General features: G+C 42.1%; 1 protein-coding gene across 2 annotated transcripts in view; it reads right to left on the minus strand.

The window, feature by feature from the left end:
- Nucleotides 1–18,500, minus strand: part of OSMR (oncostatin M receptor) — a 1,030,877-nt gene that overhangs the window by 720,601 nt on the left and 291,776 nt on the right. For both annotated transcript variants that reach the window (XM_044069885.1, XR_006364564.1), the window contains exon 7: nucleotides 10,931–11,097. In XM_044069885.1, the coding sequence (XP_043925820.1) occupies nucleotides 10,931–11,097 (167 nt within the window). The remainder of the gene's footprint in view (nucleotides 1–10,930; nucleotides 11,098–18,500) is intronic.

Here is an 18,500-nt window from a genome sequence, read left to right on the forward strand (position 1 = left end):
GATAAGTTTGGAGGGGATAAGGGAATGACATTTTCACCAAATCTATCCAGTGGCAGGTTTGCTATCTCTGCAAGGTCAGTGTGTGTGATACTGTTAGTCACAAGTTCATCACATGTTTGGGTCCTACCTTTTAGGCTATGTATGTAGCTGTAAAAGGCCTTATAGGTATCCTTGGCTGTGCTAGCTAGGTTTTTCTCAAAGATGCCCTTAGAGGATTTGAAATGTTGTCTTATTTGTCTGTTGAGGTACAGGAGGGTGCTTTTTCATTGTTGGGGCCTCATCTTGATTTTCTTGGACTGAAACTTTTTGCATTTGATGTAAAGTTTGTTGATGCTGGATGTCCACCAGGGCGGCTGTTTTTTAGTTGGGGCTCTGGCTTTGATTCTCTCTGGGACAGCCAAGTCTATACACTTATGTAAGTGATTCTACAGGGCTTTAATGTAAGCTTCGGTGTAGTTACCACTTCCAGCTGGGGGTGGGGCTTGGAATGCATTTATACATATCCCTAGGAGGGTATAGTTTGCCTTGGTGAAGTTTTTTAGTTTGACTTTGCCTCTGGTGTTATTGCCAGATCGAAGGTAACTGATTTGTGGTCAGATTTAACTAATGAGGGTCTGACAGTTGCAGCAGTGCATCTGTCTGACATGTTAATGAGGACTAGATCTAGTATGTTTGCTCCTCTTGTCGGGGTTTGAAGAATTTGTTCCAGGGCATTTGAGTTAACAAAGTCAAGGAACTTTTGGGCTAATGAGTTAGGGCTAGAGTAGGTTTCCCAGTTGATGGTGGCATAATTGAAATCCCCCTTAACCAGAATGTTCGGCAATATTTGGATTTACTCCAGTTTGGTCAAGTAGGCTTTGTGCACATCATGACTCATGGAGGAGGTTCTATAACTAGCTACGACTTGAATGGGGGGGTCTTACCCACAGTAACCTAACTTGGAGTAACTCTATGGAGTTGTCCAGTCTAACTACAATGGAGGTGAATTTATCTCTAATATAGATGGAAACACCATCTTCTTTGGTTCTCACATGTTCGTGTTACAGTCTGAAGGTGTGGAAGGCATTGTAGCCTTGCAAGGCCGGGGTACTGTCTGAGGCCTTGAACCAGGTTTCTGTGACTGCACAGACACCTACATCTTCCAGTGACAGAAATGTTTCCACAGTGTGCAATTTTTAGTTTAAGCGCCTAGCATTTAGCAGCATAATCCTTATTTTGTTATGACTGGCATATTTCATGCTGGAAAATTTGATTTCAAGACCTTGCTTAAAAAAGACACTATGAGGAGGCGAGAGCCTTTGCCAGCAGCCAAAAGCCTGGTGGTGCGGGGTGCAAACTGTCTCTGGCAAAGCAGTGAGGTTTGTTGACCATGACCTCCCAGGCTGACAGAAACTGGATCCCCTTTTTATGACATCAAAAGCATAGCCAATTACTGAAATCAATCATTTTTTATTTATACTGTGACATCATTCTAGGTGAGGATAGTATGCTGTTCAAGGCTAGGGACATACCTGCCTGGGACATATACTCAGAGAGCTCAATCATTTATCTCTTCATATAGTCCAGTGAGGTATGTCTCAGGCCATTCACTCCAACATGAACTATGACAGAGTCATAATGGTACTTGTTGCTGAGAAACTTGAGTGCATGCGTGATCTGACATCTGGCACAGGACAGGCAGCTGATCGTGACCTTCTCTTTGTCCAGCCTGGTGAGTGGGACCTCTCTCTGTGTGTGTCACTATGGAGTCTCCAATGACAAGAAAATTTGGTTTATGAGTGTTATACCTTATGGGCTTGGTAGGTGAGACACTGGTGTTGCTATGTGTCATGGGTGCTGTGGGAACTGTGTTAGTTGTAGCAGTCTTGTGTTTTGGAGGTCTCTGGTGTTTCGGTAAGTTTTTGAGCGAACCTCCATGTATGTTGATTTATGTGTTTGATGCATACTATGTGTAAGAGTAGTGGTACTATGTGCATAGGTAGTGGTGGGTGGGTTGACATCCTCTTTGTGGTTACTGATTTGAGTGCAACAGAGCAGGGATTCAAGATTTGTGGTGTAGATACATCTCTCACACTCTGTACTAGAGTGAGTTATTAGTAGATGGCTGTTAGTGTACATGAGGCAATTGCTTTGCTACACTGCCTCAAGAGACCCAAGTCAACAAGGTTGACAGGAGAAACAAGGGTAGTCCAACTCTCCACAGCACTAGGTTGAAGAACTGTATCACAAGGGGGGAGGGGGTTAAGACTGAAGGTGCTCAGTAGATGGATATTTCTGCCAGGGTTTGTTTTGCTGGGGTTTTAATAAGTCACAGCTCACTAGCAGTATTTCTTAGATCGGAAAAGTACTAAAGATGATGACTACACTAATGTGCTTCAGCTATATCTAAGGGAAAAATTGTCAAAGTTATCTATCCGGCTATGGCGCATAATTGCGCATCAGTGTGCAGTGCTGCACGATGAGCAAACAAGCAGAAACCTGCTCAAATGCTTATCACAGCTCCACTGATACACTGTCTTCCTTCAGATGGGACCTGGATAATTGGATGGGAATTTATAAATTCACCCTGGGATTGACTGGTCTAGCTCCTTGTGAAGGGAAGTGCAGTCTATGGTCGGAACTGGCAAGGTGTAATGGTCACAAGATGCAGTAGCCTTGAACTGTCTATGATTCCTGTACAATGGATCTAAACCTGCATACTAGTCACGATTGTATATTTACATTCATTTTTCATTTTACCAATGTGAACAGCAAGTTTATTATCATTCATTTCTTTACTCAGTGTCTAAAGTAATGTCATATAATCCTGTCCGTAATAATTGTAACAATATGCTTACAACACTGCTGCTCTTACTTTTGCTTATATCAGCATCAGAATGGACGTGCTGACGTTCAAAGTAAATCTGACATGACGTAAACACTGTATATACCTATTTATTAAACTCTTGTTTACTGTTAACTGGCATAACACTCAACCTGTCAGCGCAAGAAATCTGGGCAAAGCCAGAAATAATGGTGGTACAAAGGGTCAAAAATAGGGATACATTTTAAATATTGCTCATATAAACTTAGAAAGTTGCAAGAATAACAGATTTTGCATTGTTATGTATTTTCAAAATGATATGAAGTCTGAAAATCAAATGTCTGTTACTATTTACTATTATTTAGTGACTTCAATCTTCATTGATTTGTCAGAAAACTATAATTTTTATGAGGAAAACACCAAAAATATGAGGCAAAAACCTGGACATTTTGCGAATGTCCGGACAGATGAGAGGTATGTTGACACAGCTATCTTCTTCATTGCTGTAGTACTCCCTGCATATTCCTATGTATATAATATTTTTCATGTCTGACATTTATACATAAATAAATGAACAAATAGATAAAACAGTATTGATTGATTTTATGAATAAAATCTTCCTTATATTTTGAATATTTCATGTTTGTTTTTTTCACTAAACCAAAAAAAGTATTATGGTCAACAAGAAATCAAAACCAGATAGACTGGAAATATTCAACATGTAGATTGTGATAATTTTTCAGACATTTATTCATTTTCTCATGATGATTTTGTAGAACTCTTTTGGACCAATCTCCATAAACTGTTACCAAATTTGGCTTACTGATTGAAGCTGACTGTTTTGGCTGTGCATGTGAGCTGGTATTTTCCTATTTATTTGAGCTATTTCCCTGTTTATTTCAAAGATGTACACTTTCTTGTTGCTCCTTTAATTCTGTCAGCATATGCCGTGCAACTATTATGTAAGAAAAATGCTAAGATCCCAGCCATACATCCTAATTCAATGATGGTTAATTTGGATTTAAAGTCCAAAGTGCAGCATTTAGGGTGTTTATAGACGATTACAAAAGTTCACAGCGTGCTCTTGCACTGAATGCTACACACCTAGTAAGTAGTGATTTATGGAAGCATGTTGCACTATGGAACAATGGCCCAAAAAGTGTGCAGAAAAAGGGGTATGATAATGACAGTGTAAGTACATACCACTGAGGATGCATAGTCTAATGGGGGTATAATGACATGCAAATTTGGATAGAAGACCTCAAGTCATAATTCATAGTCACTACGTATAAAATGGTGCAGGCAGTTGTTTCTGAGGATAAAGGTAAATATCATGCCAACATATAGTCGAGTTGCAAGCAGATATGTTGGCAGCAGCAGTGATATGTGTTAATCAGCATTTGCTAGGCTCAAGTGGTAGTCACCATGATGCATGATGGGGCACAAAAGAAAAAGGTACCAGCAAGAGACTACTTAGATTCATAGATTCATAGGTTAGTACTAAGCTAACTGCCCTTGTGAGCCATTGTAACCCTGCACCTTGTGTTTGTAAGGCAAACACCTTAACCATTAGGCCACCCTCCCAATCCCACAAGCTTACAGACCAACAGGTTTAGGACTGGCTGCATGTGGACAGAGACATTATATGGGTGTTGGTTGACTTGTATTGTTCATAGACTGTAACTGGAGGAATGCATGGACTACCTCTAACTACAGGTAGCAAAGTTAAGTGTAGCACTTACCATATTAATTACAGGGACTTTTCAGAGACAGACTGGAGACATTTTGGATGGATCACAGGTATCAGCCTGTACAATACTCAAGATGTTCACTGATACTTTGCTTTTACAGTGGATTAGCACATATGCCAACACACTGGTGGAAACTGCCACCACCATGCATGGTTCCTGTGACATCACCTGCCTCCCCAAAATGCCGAGAGCCATAGATTCCAACTATGTGGCAATAAAGACCCCATGCCCATTGACACTATTACATTTCTTCGGAGGACTATCATTCCATGAACTGCCAGGTAAGTTTTTGACACACTGGGGCGAATAACTCTTGTTTGCACAGCTCCCTGGCAGTGTCCATGATTCCCACAAATGATATACAAGTCATATTTGTCACTGCTACCTGCATAGTGATATCATGCAGGGCTACCTAGTAGGCAAGTGCAGGCATCACTACATATCCACAGTCACATGCATAACAGGTGCACAACACTAAATTCCCCAGTCTCTCCCTCCTGTCCCTAATGCATCACAGCTGATGCAGGATGCCCCTGAAGCCCTAGTTGATGATGCCCATACAAATCCCATAAGTTGTGGCTGAAAAGGAGCATGGTATTATCCACGCTGAAACCAAATATGTGGTAGAGCATGTGTCCAGCCTGCAGGAGTCCCAGTTTCACTGCCTGGACATGTCAGAGGGGATGCTGCAGTATAACTACAGCTTTCCAGATATTTGTAGCACACTACATGCTACAAATTATGAAACACTATCATCAGGTAGTTCAGCAAACAATCATAGGACCCTCCAACAGGCAGTAGCAGAACCATTTGAGACCACCATCACATCCATTAGCAGCAACACAGATGGCAGCAGACTTCTCAGCAGCAGATGCACTACAGTGCTTCAGATTATCTTGTGCAAGGTATATGACAGTACAGTGAAACTGGCAATAACTACTCCATCTCTATGAGCCCTGACATATGCATAGTGGCAGTACAATGCCATGCAGAGCAAAATGATGCATGCAACATTATCTAATAGCTATGTTGGGCAGTACATGGTCGAATCACTCTGTGCATCAGACACATAGAAGGAGAGGTGGTGATATGGTCACAGCAATCATCATTTGCACAGGTGTCTAGGGACACATGGTCACATAGCACTTAACACTATTAGTCTATGAGGGATCACAGGTTAAAAGAGGTGGAGATGGAGGTTATTGGACAAGGTTGCCTCTATGTCACATATGACAGAGTGGGGGGCTACAATATCACTGTGCAATGGGGTAATTTTGAAGGTGGCACTATAGGACTATGCAACATTACCCTGGCACCACGAAGCCAGTGTAGATTCAGATGCACCAGGAACATGAATGTAACAGTAGTGGTAGAACAGGGCCTATACGGTGGATGGATATGAAGCTGCTCTCCCTGATTGACCATGTGGTGTGACTATTCATGTCATTGGTTTGGGTAATGTGGAATCACAACTGTGGCAGGTGTGGACTTTGTACCCTGCAATTGTCATCCAATACAAGGTATACAGTTTTCACCTGCCATAGTGTATACTTTGCAATGGTCATCCAATGTGTCCACCATGGGTACATACATGTCCACAGCCACAGGTGAAGTGCAGGGCACTGATGATGGCACTAGCTAAAATTCTCACAGAGGCAACTGTGGCAGCAATGTATACCTGCACTGAGTACACAAGGTATAGCATTAGCTCAAGAATCCAGTGTCTCCTGAAGGCCACACATATGCCAGGCATTTCTATTTCTGTCTGCATAGCTGCATATTAAGTTCAAATTGCAACCCCGCACATCTGTTGTTTAAAGATGATAGTTACGTACATGCTAGGCGCTAGGTCGGATAGTGGTTGATGCCATGTTGCAACACTGGCCCACTGTACAGTGAAGATCTCTATATCAGATGCCGTGCCCTCATCCATCCTTGCTGGACCACCATTAGAAGTGGCTGTGGCATCAATGATAGTGGAGACACCCAGGACTCTGTAGGCAGTAAACCACACTGTGCAGTTTATTGTGTGTGTTGGGGATGTCACAGTGCCATGCCAGTCAGTGGATATAGGCCAACTCAAGAATGAGACAGACATGCCAATATCATCTGAGACTGTAACTTGTTGTGTATGTTAGCTTTATTCTCATTCTCTGGCAGGGGACTGGCCTCAGGTCATTGTTGTGGCCGAGTTTCTACAGATGTCATGGTGCCAAACGTGTGCCCTGTGGATGCAAATACATAACAAGAATGTGTGATGGTAGCCATCCAACAAGCCCCATGTCTTGTATGCTACTCACAGCTGAATTCCCACAACCAAATATGAAACACCTAACTGTGACAGAGGTGTCGTATGTCTGTATTCCTGATATACCTATGAAGGGAAGATGCAGTGGTTAATGCAACCACTGTTTTGTGGGTAGACTCACAGCTGCAATATACCTGCTGCATATGTACCAGGCTGGTTTCCTTGAGAGATGCGTCACATATGGTCACTCCTGGAATCAATGTTGATATCTCCAGGTATGATAGTTGTCCTCTCAGCATCACCATGACAATATGCCAGAAATTATTCTTTCTTAGTATGTTAGAGCTTGATGGTGGGACACCCTTTGTCACCACCATTTCCACCCCTAAGTTGGGTGCTTTCTTTGAGGAAATTTGTATCATGTTGATTACACCCTTCTTACACTGATACATGGTCCATTTCCTCCCACCCACAGCGCTGACATCTTTCACCAATGTTTTCTACTCATGATCATGTACAAGATGGTGGCATCTCCTCTCCTGAACAGCCATTGTCCATGTATCCTGAGTGCCTGCTGTAAGATGCCTTTCTTTGCAGGGCTAAACCTGTCCAACTTATGTCATCTGTTATCTTAGGAAGAAAATGCACATTTAGGAGGACAGAACAACTTAGATTGGAAAGGCATATTTGAGTCCACAAAGCTTGCTATGTCACAGCAAAAGTAGGCTAGTGCATTAGAAAATAACTGATTACTCAGGATAGGTACACTGTAGGGGGGGGTCTCAAATGTTGTGTAGACTAAGACTATATGACTAGGGGGGATGTCTATCCTGTGTCAGTGGACTGCTATCCCATGCTAGATTTGTATTTCACTAGGTGCATGAGTGCAGGAAGGTGCAGCTGGTGGTGTTACAGATGCTAATGTTGCCTAGTTGTGGAGGGGATGGATGACCTGTGCCAAAAAGTTGCCATTCCATCCTAGGTATATATGAGAACAGCTGTATGACTCTAGTAGGGTAGAGTTGTTGCTACCTGTTATAGTATAAATAAATCTGGCCACTAATCTTAACCTAGTAACCACTCAATTACAGGGCACATTCAAAAGGGAGATACTTACATGTGTTTGATACTGCACATACATCTTTTTCACACTAATGCTGACTTCTGTGCACCTCTTGGGGACAGTCTCCTGTGCTGGCAGAATGAGATCCAAGCTGCTGAAATAAGTCTGCTGCTCCTGTTTCCTTGATGTATGTTTGGTGTTCAAAGTGGTAGATCACCTATAACCATAAGTAGTAAGTACTAAGTTGCACCTTAGCATTGCTAATGAAGCTATATTCTGCCTTTGCCTATGAATTGTGTTTTGCAGAAGAGCATTGGTGACATAAGGCATGCATATATCTGTATGTTACTAATGTGACATGCATGCATGCATGCTCATTCATGCAAGCTGCCTGTGTATATGCATTGTGCATCTATGAGGCTAGGGTGTGCTATCCATGATTCAGAGTCCAGTGTAAGGTGTAATTCTCTTGTCATCATTTAACTTTGCTATATATTCATGGATATGGCAGCCAGTGCTATTGCCTCATGCAGAACACCTGCCTGGTGTACAAAGAAAAGCTAAAATATGTTCTCTGTCCTGCACAGCCAGTTCTGGATATGGCTGTTGAAACCCTATGTATGTCCTTTTTGAAAGGTAGTTGCCTAGTATAACTTGGTAGCACTGTTGTCCAGGGTGACTGGCATCTCACATACTGGTGAACAGTGCAGGAACCTGTCCGATGAACTGCCTCACTGTCATTGTGGAGATCGCCATTCATTAGAAGCAGAAGTTAGTCAAAGATGCTCTGAATAGTATAGTATTTACCATGAATCCTGTGTGTATAATGCATTTAATAAATTTTTTGCTGTTTATAACAGATGTCTTACTAATTGTCTCTTGTTATCTAATATGGCAAATCCCAGGATAGTCCAGGATGGCTGTTGTGGGTGATAGTATGTCTACTGTGTATCCTGTTGAAAGCAGTACTTGTGTTGTGACACTGTGTTGTTTTGCTGGCCCATGTAAAGGGCTGGTTGTGACCCTAGGGCATAATGGGCACTATTCCATGTCTCTGCATCATTGCGTAGAGGTGTATTTATTATAGTTGTGTCTGCTTCACCTGAAATAACAGCATATATGTAGCTGCCTATGATCACTTATAAATAAGTGTGGTAGTGTGGACTACTGTCTTGCAAAAAAGGAAACCTGCCTACTTGTGGCTTCTTTGCATGTGCACTTCCTGGTCTAGTTCTATGTTGAGATATGACTCATTTAAAGCTTCTGCTTGCGTGCAAATCTGTGTAGAGCTGCACTGTTGCATTGCCATTTGAATATCCTCACACATATATGTTAAATGATGACTTGTCTATCCTATTTGACTTTCAGCACAGGCAGAGTATACAAGGAATGCATTCAGTTTCTATAGGAGGCAGCAGAGATGCCAGGCATAGTGGGGTTAGTGGCGTTATGCCCTTCCTGGCTTATATTTACAGTGTCATCTCTGGATCATCCTCATTAATGTCTGTTTTCACTACAAGTCTCCATGGTCTACTTGAGCCACTGTAACTTCAGCTGTAGCCTGTTTCTGCCATTACTAAGGCTGTGGCTGAGGATAATGTGTGGGGTAGGAATGCCCAGTGTAGTGAGGGTTCTGACTAATCCCACTCAGGTAGTCCACCCCAGTCACTGGCCCTGGTTGTGACATACCTATAGCATTTAATGCAGGCTATTGCTGACAGAGTCATGAACTGCTGGCTTGCTGTACACAACCCATCATGCAGCATGTAGGTGATTCACTGGATCTGCTGGCCAGTGCTGTCAGATCACCAAGGATGGGATCATCCCTTGCCACTGGCTACTGAGGTCCATGAGCACCACTGAGTGGGTCCTTCTAATTTCCTCCTAGGCTGGTCAGCAGCTGACAGTCTGTCTGTACACCATTCTATCTCCAGACATTTGTCAACCTTTTTTTTCTGTGTATGCTTTCCAGTGTTTCCCTTCCTTGCATATCTACATCTGCCCTGTTTGACTGTGACTTGCATGAATGTCTGTGTGCCCTTGCTGCCTGCACTCACTCTCTATTCCTACCCATCTCTTCCTTTCACCCCCTCTCTTCTTCCTTTCCCTATATATATCTAACCTTGGAATTTGTATAACTTGTTAAGTATGCAACCACTGTATTTATTGTATCTGTAATCTTAACGGCTTATTTTGGAGCTTTTCTCCCCAGGCCTCCGCTGAAAATGGACATGAATCCAGTTGGACTGTCCCGGTCAACAAATGTAAAATAATTAAATAAATAAATATGTGTAAAATGGGTCCATTACCCACAAAAAATCTTCTCCCCAACCTGCTTTATCTTACACTGTCCCTGATGTGTGTTACTCTCTTGCTAGATCCCTTTTCTTGCTTTCTTGTACTCCCATTTCCTGTAGCTTACTGTGCACGTTCCCTACTCTTTAGCATCTACATTGCAGTTTATCATTTGGTAAAAGTGCTGGTATAGGTGAGAGCTCTTGCTACTGGCTGTATTTTCTTATTCATGCTCTCATGAGTCCAGATCAATCTGCTATAAGATTGCAACATTGCCTTTCTTCATAGACCCTCAACTATACCACTCTGCTTCACTTATAACATTTCTCCTTTGCATTAGCTATCTTATTTAAATACAGCAGTCTGCCCACTCACTCTATTTCCAACTCTCTTTATTCATGTCTGTTTAGCAGTACTATGTTATGTGCCTATGCCGTGTTAGCTCTGCTCCATGTTAATACACTAGACTCCTGTCCATTATAGGCTGAACAAATCAGCAATGAGTCTTAATTACCAGCTTGTTCCTATGCATTGGCAACCCATGTTGTATTAGCTTACTTATAGCTGCAACAAGGAGTTTATGAATAAAATTATTATTATGAGGTAGTACAGAAAAATGTATTTAACATGTCCCATTTAAGTGGAAATAATTGACTTTAATCCTAATGACAATGTGAAATGTGTTATTTTACAAGAAATGTGTTTTCTGTGGTGAATTTATAGAATTTTTGAAAGAGATTTGGCAAAATCAGCTATGAGTTTGTCCTTACCTTTATGAAATACATCCACAAATATACTAGATTCTGATTCTCCTAGGTAATTTTTAGCCTTCACTGTGAGGTTGTAGTTTTCCTGAGTGCTGTTGATTACCCATTTACACCGATAGCTGGAACTACTTTCTCTGGACTCAGTGCAGGGTGAATATTTTCCGGAGAACCTTGGAAATGGTAAGGCTTATGTCAATATCATTATAGTCAAGGAATTCATTGCTATCACTCATAACAAATTACCAAAATGGCAATATAAATAATGTGCAAGATACAGAATGCTAAAAACAGCCTATACTTTAAAATGAAAGTGATAAAGGCACTGTGATATCATGCAACATTCAGGATGAAAACATAGCTGCCATCCTTATGCTGTTTGATACTGTATTCTTCTGAATTCTGTAGAAAAGATTAATCTTAGGACAGAAATGACAAGAAAGCATTTGTATTTCAGAATAATATTGCTTGTATAACACAAATGCAAAAATATCAAATATCAAATTAAAGCCGCACTGAATGCTGTACGCATATTTTCCAGACTGCTGTCACTTACTTTAGACTTCCTCCAGTGCCAGCTCCCTGAAAATTTCCATCATCGATACTTTCTGCACTTCTGATGCCCCATTCTCCATGTTACCTGTGCCCTACTGGGCACATCTTACACATTGAGGTCTACAAATTCTTCATGTGTAAGTTCTAGTGAGTACAAATCACTATGCACCCCCAAGTGGGCTGGTAGTAGGTCAAGCATCCATCCTACTGTTGCCTATAGTCAGCTTTTCCTGAAGCATTGTCTCCATCTGACATGCTAGGTTGATGTCACAACATGGGTGTGCAATGATGCTGTAAGAGGAATTGTTTTCAGCTATGTTGTGATACTTCCTTCATATAACCCCACCCATTTACACTGCAGGATAGGGTCTCAGCACAGCACTATTATCACCACTGGTACTCTGCATCATCTGTGCGCCCCCCCCAGCTTCTCCTCATTATCTGATTGGCTTACCCAGATGGGGTACATCCACAGGGGAGCCAGAAAAGTATTGACTATGACCATGAGAATGTCCACTCTCAGGAAAGGTGGCAACCACAGACAGTGTAGAAAGCAAGGCTGTCTTCAGAATAGTGTGTGCATCTGTGTAAGACTGGTGTGTGTGTGTGTGTGTGTGTGTGTGTGTGTGTGTGTGTGTGTGTGTGTGTGTGTGTGTGTGTGTGACCCTGCAAAGTGTCATGGAGACCAGTTGACAACATCCTCATGCCTCTGCCAATGGCTGTTATATGGACCAAGACTGCTGTCAACAAGCATGTATGTTCCAAGTCTCTATATATCATGTCAGTCTGCATGCATTGCAGGATGTTCTGTAATCCCTGAATGGTTGGACATCCTCAAACAGGCCGGCAGATTCAACATCTCTGGCACAATGTGTTGTTAGGTGCTTAGGTCACTGACTTGCACTTGCTCTGATTGATGCCAATAGTGACAGCCATATCTGTGAATGTCCCAGAGGAATGGCAGTGATGGCCATCCACATTTCTCTCCTGCATGCTGAGTGCATGTACCACAAAGGCATAGTGACCATCTAATGCTATCTGTGGAGATGATGCCTGTGTAGCTTGCGTGAGACCAACATAGATGGGACATCTACCACTGAACATAGAGAATACTGGAGATTCATCTCACTCCTCCATCATTATCTCAACTGTAGGTGACATGCATGTGCCCTCCAATATTATCATTCCTGACAATGTCACTGAATCATTACACTGTGCCGCATGCATGGTACCATTATTGTCAGCCACTGGTGACCTGCTGACATCAGGCATATTCTAATCAGTTGTGTTGGAGCCTGTCTCACTGGCATGTGTAAATATATACAGATAACATACCTGTGGCAATGCTGGATCTTATATGTGGCTCCCACCATATTGTGGCACACAGGCTACTACATGCCAATTGCTTTTAAAGCCTATGGAAATATATGTACCTTTTGGTGTAGGTTGTCACTCTTGTAGCTGCAATATTACTGGATGACAGATTTGCATATGTGTTTATCTGAGTAAACCATTCACAGTTGTAAGCCAATGTATTATAGTAATGGCATAAGCTACTGCTAACCCATTGCATACCCTACAGACACTTGGGCAGCTGTCTCCATCCCAACTCTCATATCCAAGCTAGTTCCAAGGATAAGTATTTTCTCATCCTCCCCGGTGAGGGATCCCAAAAATTCCTCCATCTCTGTAGGATGCCTCTGCTCTGGTTGCCCACCTACAGTAGTTAACCTGTTTCTGACAATTTCTTGTACCTTGGCATTGATCGTAGCTGTTATGTCCACCCACTGCATTGGTGTCCTGCATCAGTACCTGCTATGATTAGTTCTTGAAGGCCCCCCTTATGTGTTGCTACTTCCCCTGTCCATATTTGTGTGTGTCATATATTTGTTTTTTCTGCCCCTGCTTTTCCCCATACCCTCATTTCTACCAACACATTTTATTTGCTACCTTCACCCTCTTCCTTGCTTAATAAAATGAGACACGGGTGTCTGTACTACTAAATACCTTCTTTCCTCACTTCTGTTTCCCTTTGTGTTTCCCTTCTGTGCATTTCTGTACTTTTTCTCCCCAATTTCAGTCTGAACTATCTTTCCGTTTCCTACCTATTTATATGCGATAATGATTCAGCACTTTGATGTAGAGCCTTTGCATGGGTTGTCATTATTGCCTATGTCAGGGATATTGGGCATGTTGATGTGTACGTGAACATGCATAGTAGTGGGAATGCCACCTGGCTGATGCTTTCTTTTCAGTCTTGTGAATGGCCATAGCCCCAGTCATTCCAGCAGTGTGACTAATGCTGTTATAGTGACTGTGAAGTTTCATTATACAGCCCTGTTCTTGATATGACAGCTGGCATTCATGCTTTCCTAAAAGTTGCTTGACTCCATTGTGCCAAATTTGCTGCATTGTTTACTGCCACATTTGAATACCCTTCTGTACTTAAGTAACTTTGGTGCCATTCACTGAGCTGAAGAAGGAGTTTATGAACTCACTTATCTAGCATAGCAATTGGAGTTTTCTAAAAAATCTTCTAGACTGGACAGACAATAATCAAACCTAATTTGCATTCCTTCATTAGAATTAACAGAAAAGTCCCACAATGCACTGTTTTTTTACATATGCCCCCAGATTTACTATTCCTCCGTGCATGACTAGCTTAGTCCTGCACGGAGGCGGCCGTTTAAGAGAAGGATGGTAGCGCACCATGCATATTAATGAGGCGCACTGCCTGAGCTCCTATTCTTACATGGAGCATGTAAGAGTGCAGGGGGGCATGTCTGAGAGCAGAGCTCTCAGTGTATATATGCCCCCACAATGAAGAACAGCAGAAAGGGCTAAGAAATGAGCAAGACCGCTCATAGGTGTCCACATATCCCCACCGACAGTTCCCCTCGTGTACAACAGCAAGTATACATACATAAAATGAACAAACCTTTTTTTTTTTAATAATCCGATTAAAGCTAACCGTAGGTGCACAGGTGTGCCCATCGCTTAGCTACGGTTAATGTAGCTTAAATGGCTGAAGAGGATAACAAGGAAGATATATGCAAATGAAGCAGCATAGCAATAGTGTAGTGGGCAGGGCATTTGCCTTACAAGCAGGCATTCCAGGTTCGAGTTCCACTGCAGCACATTTCATTTTCCATGGCAAAGCATGTTATGACTAATATTTATGTTGCATAACCCACTAAATAACATATACTTATGAAATGGAGTACTGCAGTAAATGCACATGTGAGGTGTCAGTATCATAATGAATAAAACACTAGTAAGCAGGTTTAAGCACCAATAAGCAGTAGTAAGCATATTTAAGCACTAGTAAGTGGGTTTAAGCCTGTTTGCATGGGAGTAAGCAATGCACACACAGGTTAAGCAATTTTGAAGCTAACTCTCTGTAAGCATATGTAACTGGAAGTTAGCATTGCTTACCCTTGCACAAACCCACGCAAACCTGCTTACAAATGCTCAAAAGTGCCCTAATCACTCTGTATCCAATGGCCCTTGCTCTGCCCATCAACAAAATAAACAGCCTTGCAGGTCTTCAACCCAGGACCCTATACACTATAGTCACAGTAGTTAACCACCAAGCCATCACAGAAGTACAAAAGACTGAGGTATTAGCAAACAAGTCTTCACCATAGTAAAATCAAACTGAACCTGTGAATGGAATCAGAATACAGACATATATGCCTTAACCAACTACATAACATAAATATGTGAACTGGAGTACAGCAGTAAGCCCAGAAATCAGGTGTAATTGTAATAGAGTGTTGAAGTCCCCAATAAAACACAAGGACCCCATACAGTGTACGTACACATGAATCATGGATGCCAGGCATACATATAAGGTGTAATGAATAATAAATCAATGCTAAAAAGGAAATATAATGCAAAGTCTAATGTAAGCAATGCTAAGCATTGCACAGGGCAGCTTAGGAGGTGTAAGCAATGTGTAGGCTGGCTAACTCAAGTGTGCCCAGAGGTACACCCCTTTAAACTATGCCAACCCTAGGTAAGCAGGTTTGCCCATAGCTTAGCCTTTTCAAAACTGGCCAATCACGGAAAAGTGCGGGAAATCATCCCTACTTAAACCCAAGAGGTGGGAATACATCTCATAACTGGTTGTAGCTTCCCCTTGCAGGCACCATGTCAGGAAGGGGAGAAGGCGTGTGCTTTTGGGCGCAGCACTGGTGCATCCAGGAGTCCAGAGTCATGGCAGGACTCCTTGTCAAAAACCATGATCAGAGATTGCTGCAGGGCTAGTACCAGGGCTCCCAATATAAGGCGGAGGCCTGGGACCGTCTCGCCCATGACCTCACCAGTGCCACTGGGATACCCCAAACTGGTGAGCAGGTCAGGCATCACTATGCCGACCTGAAGCGGCATAAGGGGGACCTCTTGGACCAGTGGATCCAAGAGGCTAGAGAGGAAGCGGATGTCCCAGCTGTGTATAAGTATCGCCCCACTATGTGTGTAATAATTGCCAGCTCATGTATATCATGGATAGGTATGGCTAAATATTCCTCTTATGTCCCTTACAGCTGCAATGGAGCGGGCCGCAAACCAGGAGGCCCACGTCAGTCACCTGGCGTGGTTGCGACGTGAGGCAGGTCGGTAATACTGACTTTTAATACAGTAAAACTAAAAGTACTAGTAAATTAGTTGGCTGTATAAAACTTGTATTGTTCAAGGCAAGTACTGGATACACCAGAGAATATGGCAGGAAGAGTCTCATGTAGTTTGTATGTAAATAAAGCGTAATAGTCTGACAATAAAGTTCTAACTGATGGACTGCATGTGTATACTCTGGTATCATATGGTAATGTAGATTTGCAATCACGTAATAGTACTGCTGTATTAAGCACTCTTACCCACACTGTAATAAATAGAATGTGTAGGAATCGTGACAGTTATCCACCACAGCAAATTCAAGGATGCAAGAACACCAAAACACAAAGATTTAAATTCTTTTATTCCAACGATAAACACACAGACTAAGCGCTTTCACCAGTCAAACTGGTATCATCAGAGTCTGTTAAACACTAGTTCATTCATACTTAAATACAGAACCATACACCATGACTCACACAATTAATTAACTGTTCCATTAATTCCTTAAAGGAATATCCCTCACAATGATGAAAAACAAATAAATGAGAAATGAAAAAAATATACAAAATACAAAATATTCAACTTCATTTATCAGTCTGAAGGTACATATTGTTATTTTCATTTGTCAATCTAAGTATGTAAACCCATGTCCATAATGCCAACCCACAAATTGTTTAAAAATACAAACTTATAAGTCAGAACTTACTTAAATTATTTACGCTATATAAATAAATAAATAAATGTGTAGGAATGCCTGTATATGACTGGTGTAATCCCCAGAGGCCATTTAGTATAACTGAGAGACACATAGACAGAAAGTAGGGAAAAGGCAGACAACAAAACCCGAATAGCACATGCAACTGAGATGTGAACTGTTATATTTTTAGCTCAGACAGCCATGGTTCGAATCCTGGCAGTGGGAGTAGTCTGCATGCAGAATCATGCCCCACAACTGTACTGATATGTCCAGAATGTCCAGTAAAGTGGCCCATATCTGGTGCCTGTCAACCTGTCCCCCTGTGAAATCAGTGGGATGATCCCAGACATATAGGCAGCAAACAGGAAATACAACTGATTGACACACATCTATGAGAACAAAGCAGGCACGCTAGCAACTCCCCAAAGCCATAGTAGAGTAAGAAGCCACGTATCTCCCATTTACATCCCCATGTTGTTAAGCTGTGGCCAGAGTGTGTACAGTAACAGAGTGAGATATATGTGCATATTAGTAATGTGTAATCTGGTACTGTGTGTGGCAACATTCAGGGAGTGCTAACAAACAGTTCTCCCACAGGTCTATCGGATACCAACACTGTGCCCAGAACTACAAGAATGTTACCCTGTACTGGTACTGTTTACATTGGTATTGTATGGCATTGTGACTGATGCAGTTGCTCTAAATAACAAGGTAGTAGTCATCACTGTTGCCCACACTGTCCTACAAAATATAACCTTCAAGGATATCTGTAGAAAAGTGTTGTAATACAAGGTCAGAATTCCAAAGCACAGGAGAATTATACGACAGAAAGCAGATAGGAGATATACAGCAATATCTATATAGCACACACAACTCTGATGGACAGTCTGTAAGTTGTAGCAGACACAGCCATGGTCTGAATCCTGGGAGTGGAAGTAGGCTGCATACAGAATCATATCCCACAACTGTACAGATAAGACCAGGATGTCCAGTATATGGGCCCATATATGCTGCCTGTCCCCTGTCCCCCTTGGGAAGACTGTGGGATGATCCCAGATGTTTAGCCAGCCAACAGGAAATACAAGTGATTGTCAACATCATACAGGTGGGATGGAGTACTGTTAACATCTTGTGCCCATGTCGTGTCAAGTCCTGGGTATCGGGGCTGCAATAGTTGGCAGTTATCTATGAGAACATACCTGTCACTGTAGCAACTCCTGAAACTGTAAGGAGAGTAAAAGCCAAGTATGTCCTATCTACACCCCAATGTTGTCAAGCTGTGACCAGAGTGTGTATAGTAACAGAATGAGATGTATGTGCATAATATTAATGTGTAATCTGGAACTTTGTGTGGCAACAATCAGGTAGTACTAGCAATCATTGCTCCCACAGGTATCGCCGGATACGAAGACTGTGCCGAGAAATAAAACCCTTCATACCCTGTACTGGTACTGTTTACTCTGGTATTGTAGGGAATAGTGAGTGTTGCAGTTTCTCTGAATAATAAAGTATCACTGATCACTGATCACCGTCACCCACACTGTGCTACATAATATAACTGTGTAGGAAAGCATGTATATGTGTGTGTCAAGTCAATAAAGGTTGAAGAGGGCAATAGTCTAAATATGTCCCGGTACACCTGCATGTGGTCAAGACATGGCCAGAGTCTGTGCAGAAAGAGTTGGATAGCTATGTGCACACCATCAA

The sequence above is a fragment of the Protopterus annectens genome, chromosome 1.part0 (assembly GCF_019279795.1).
Source record: "Protopterus annectens isolate FY-2018-M chromosome 1.part0, PAN1.0, whole genome shotgun sequence".
Classification (NCBI taxonomy): Eukaryota; Metazoa; Chordata; order Ceratodontiformes; family Protopteridae; genus Protopterus; species Protopterus annectens.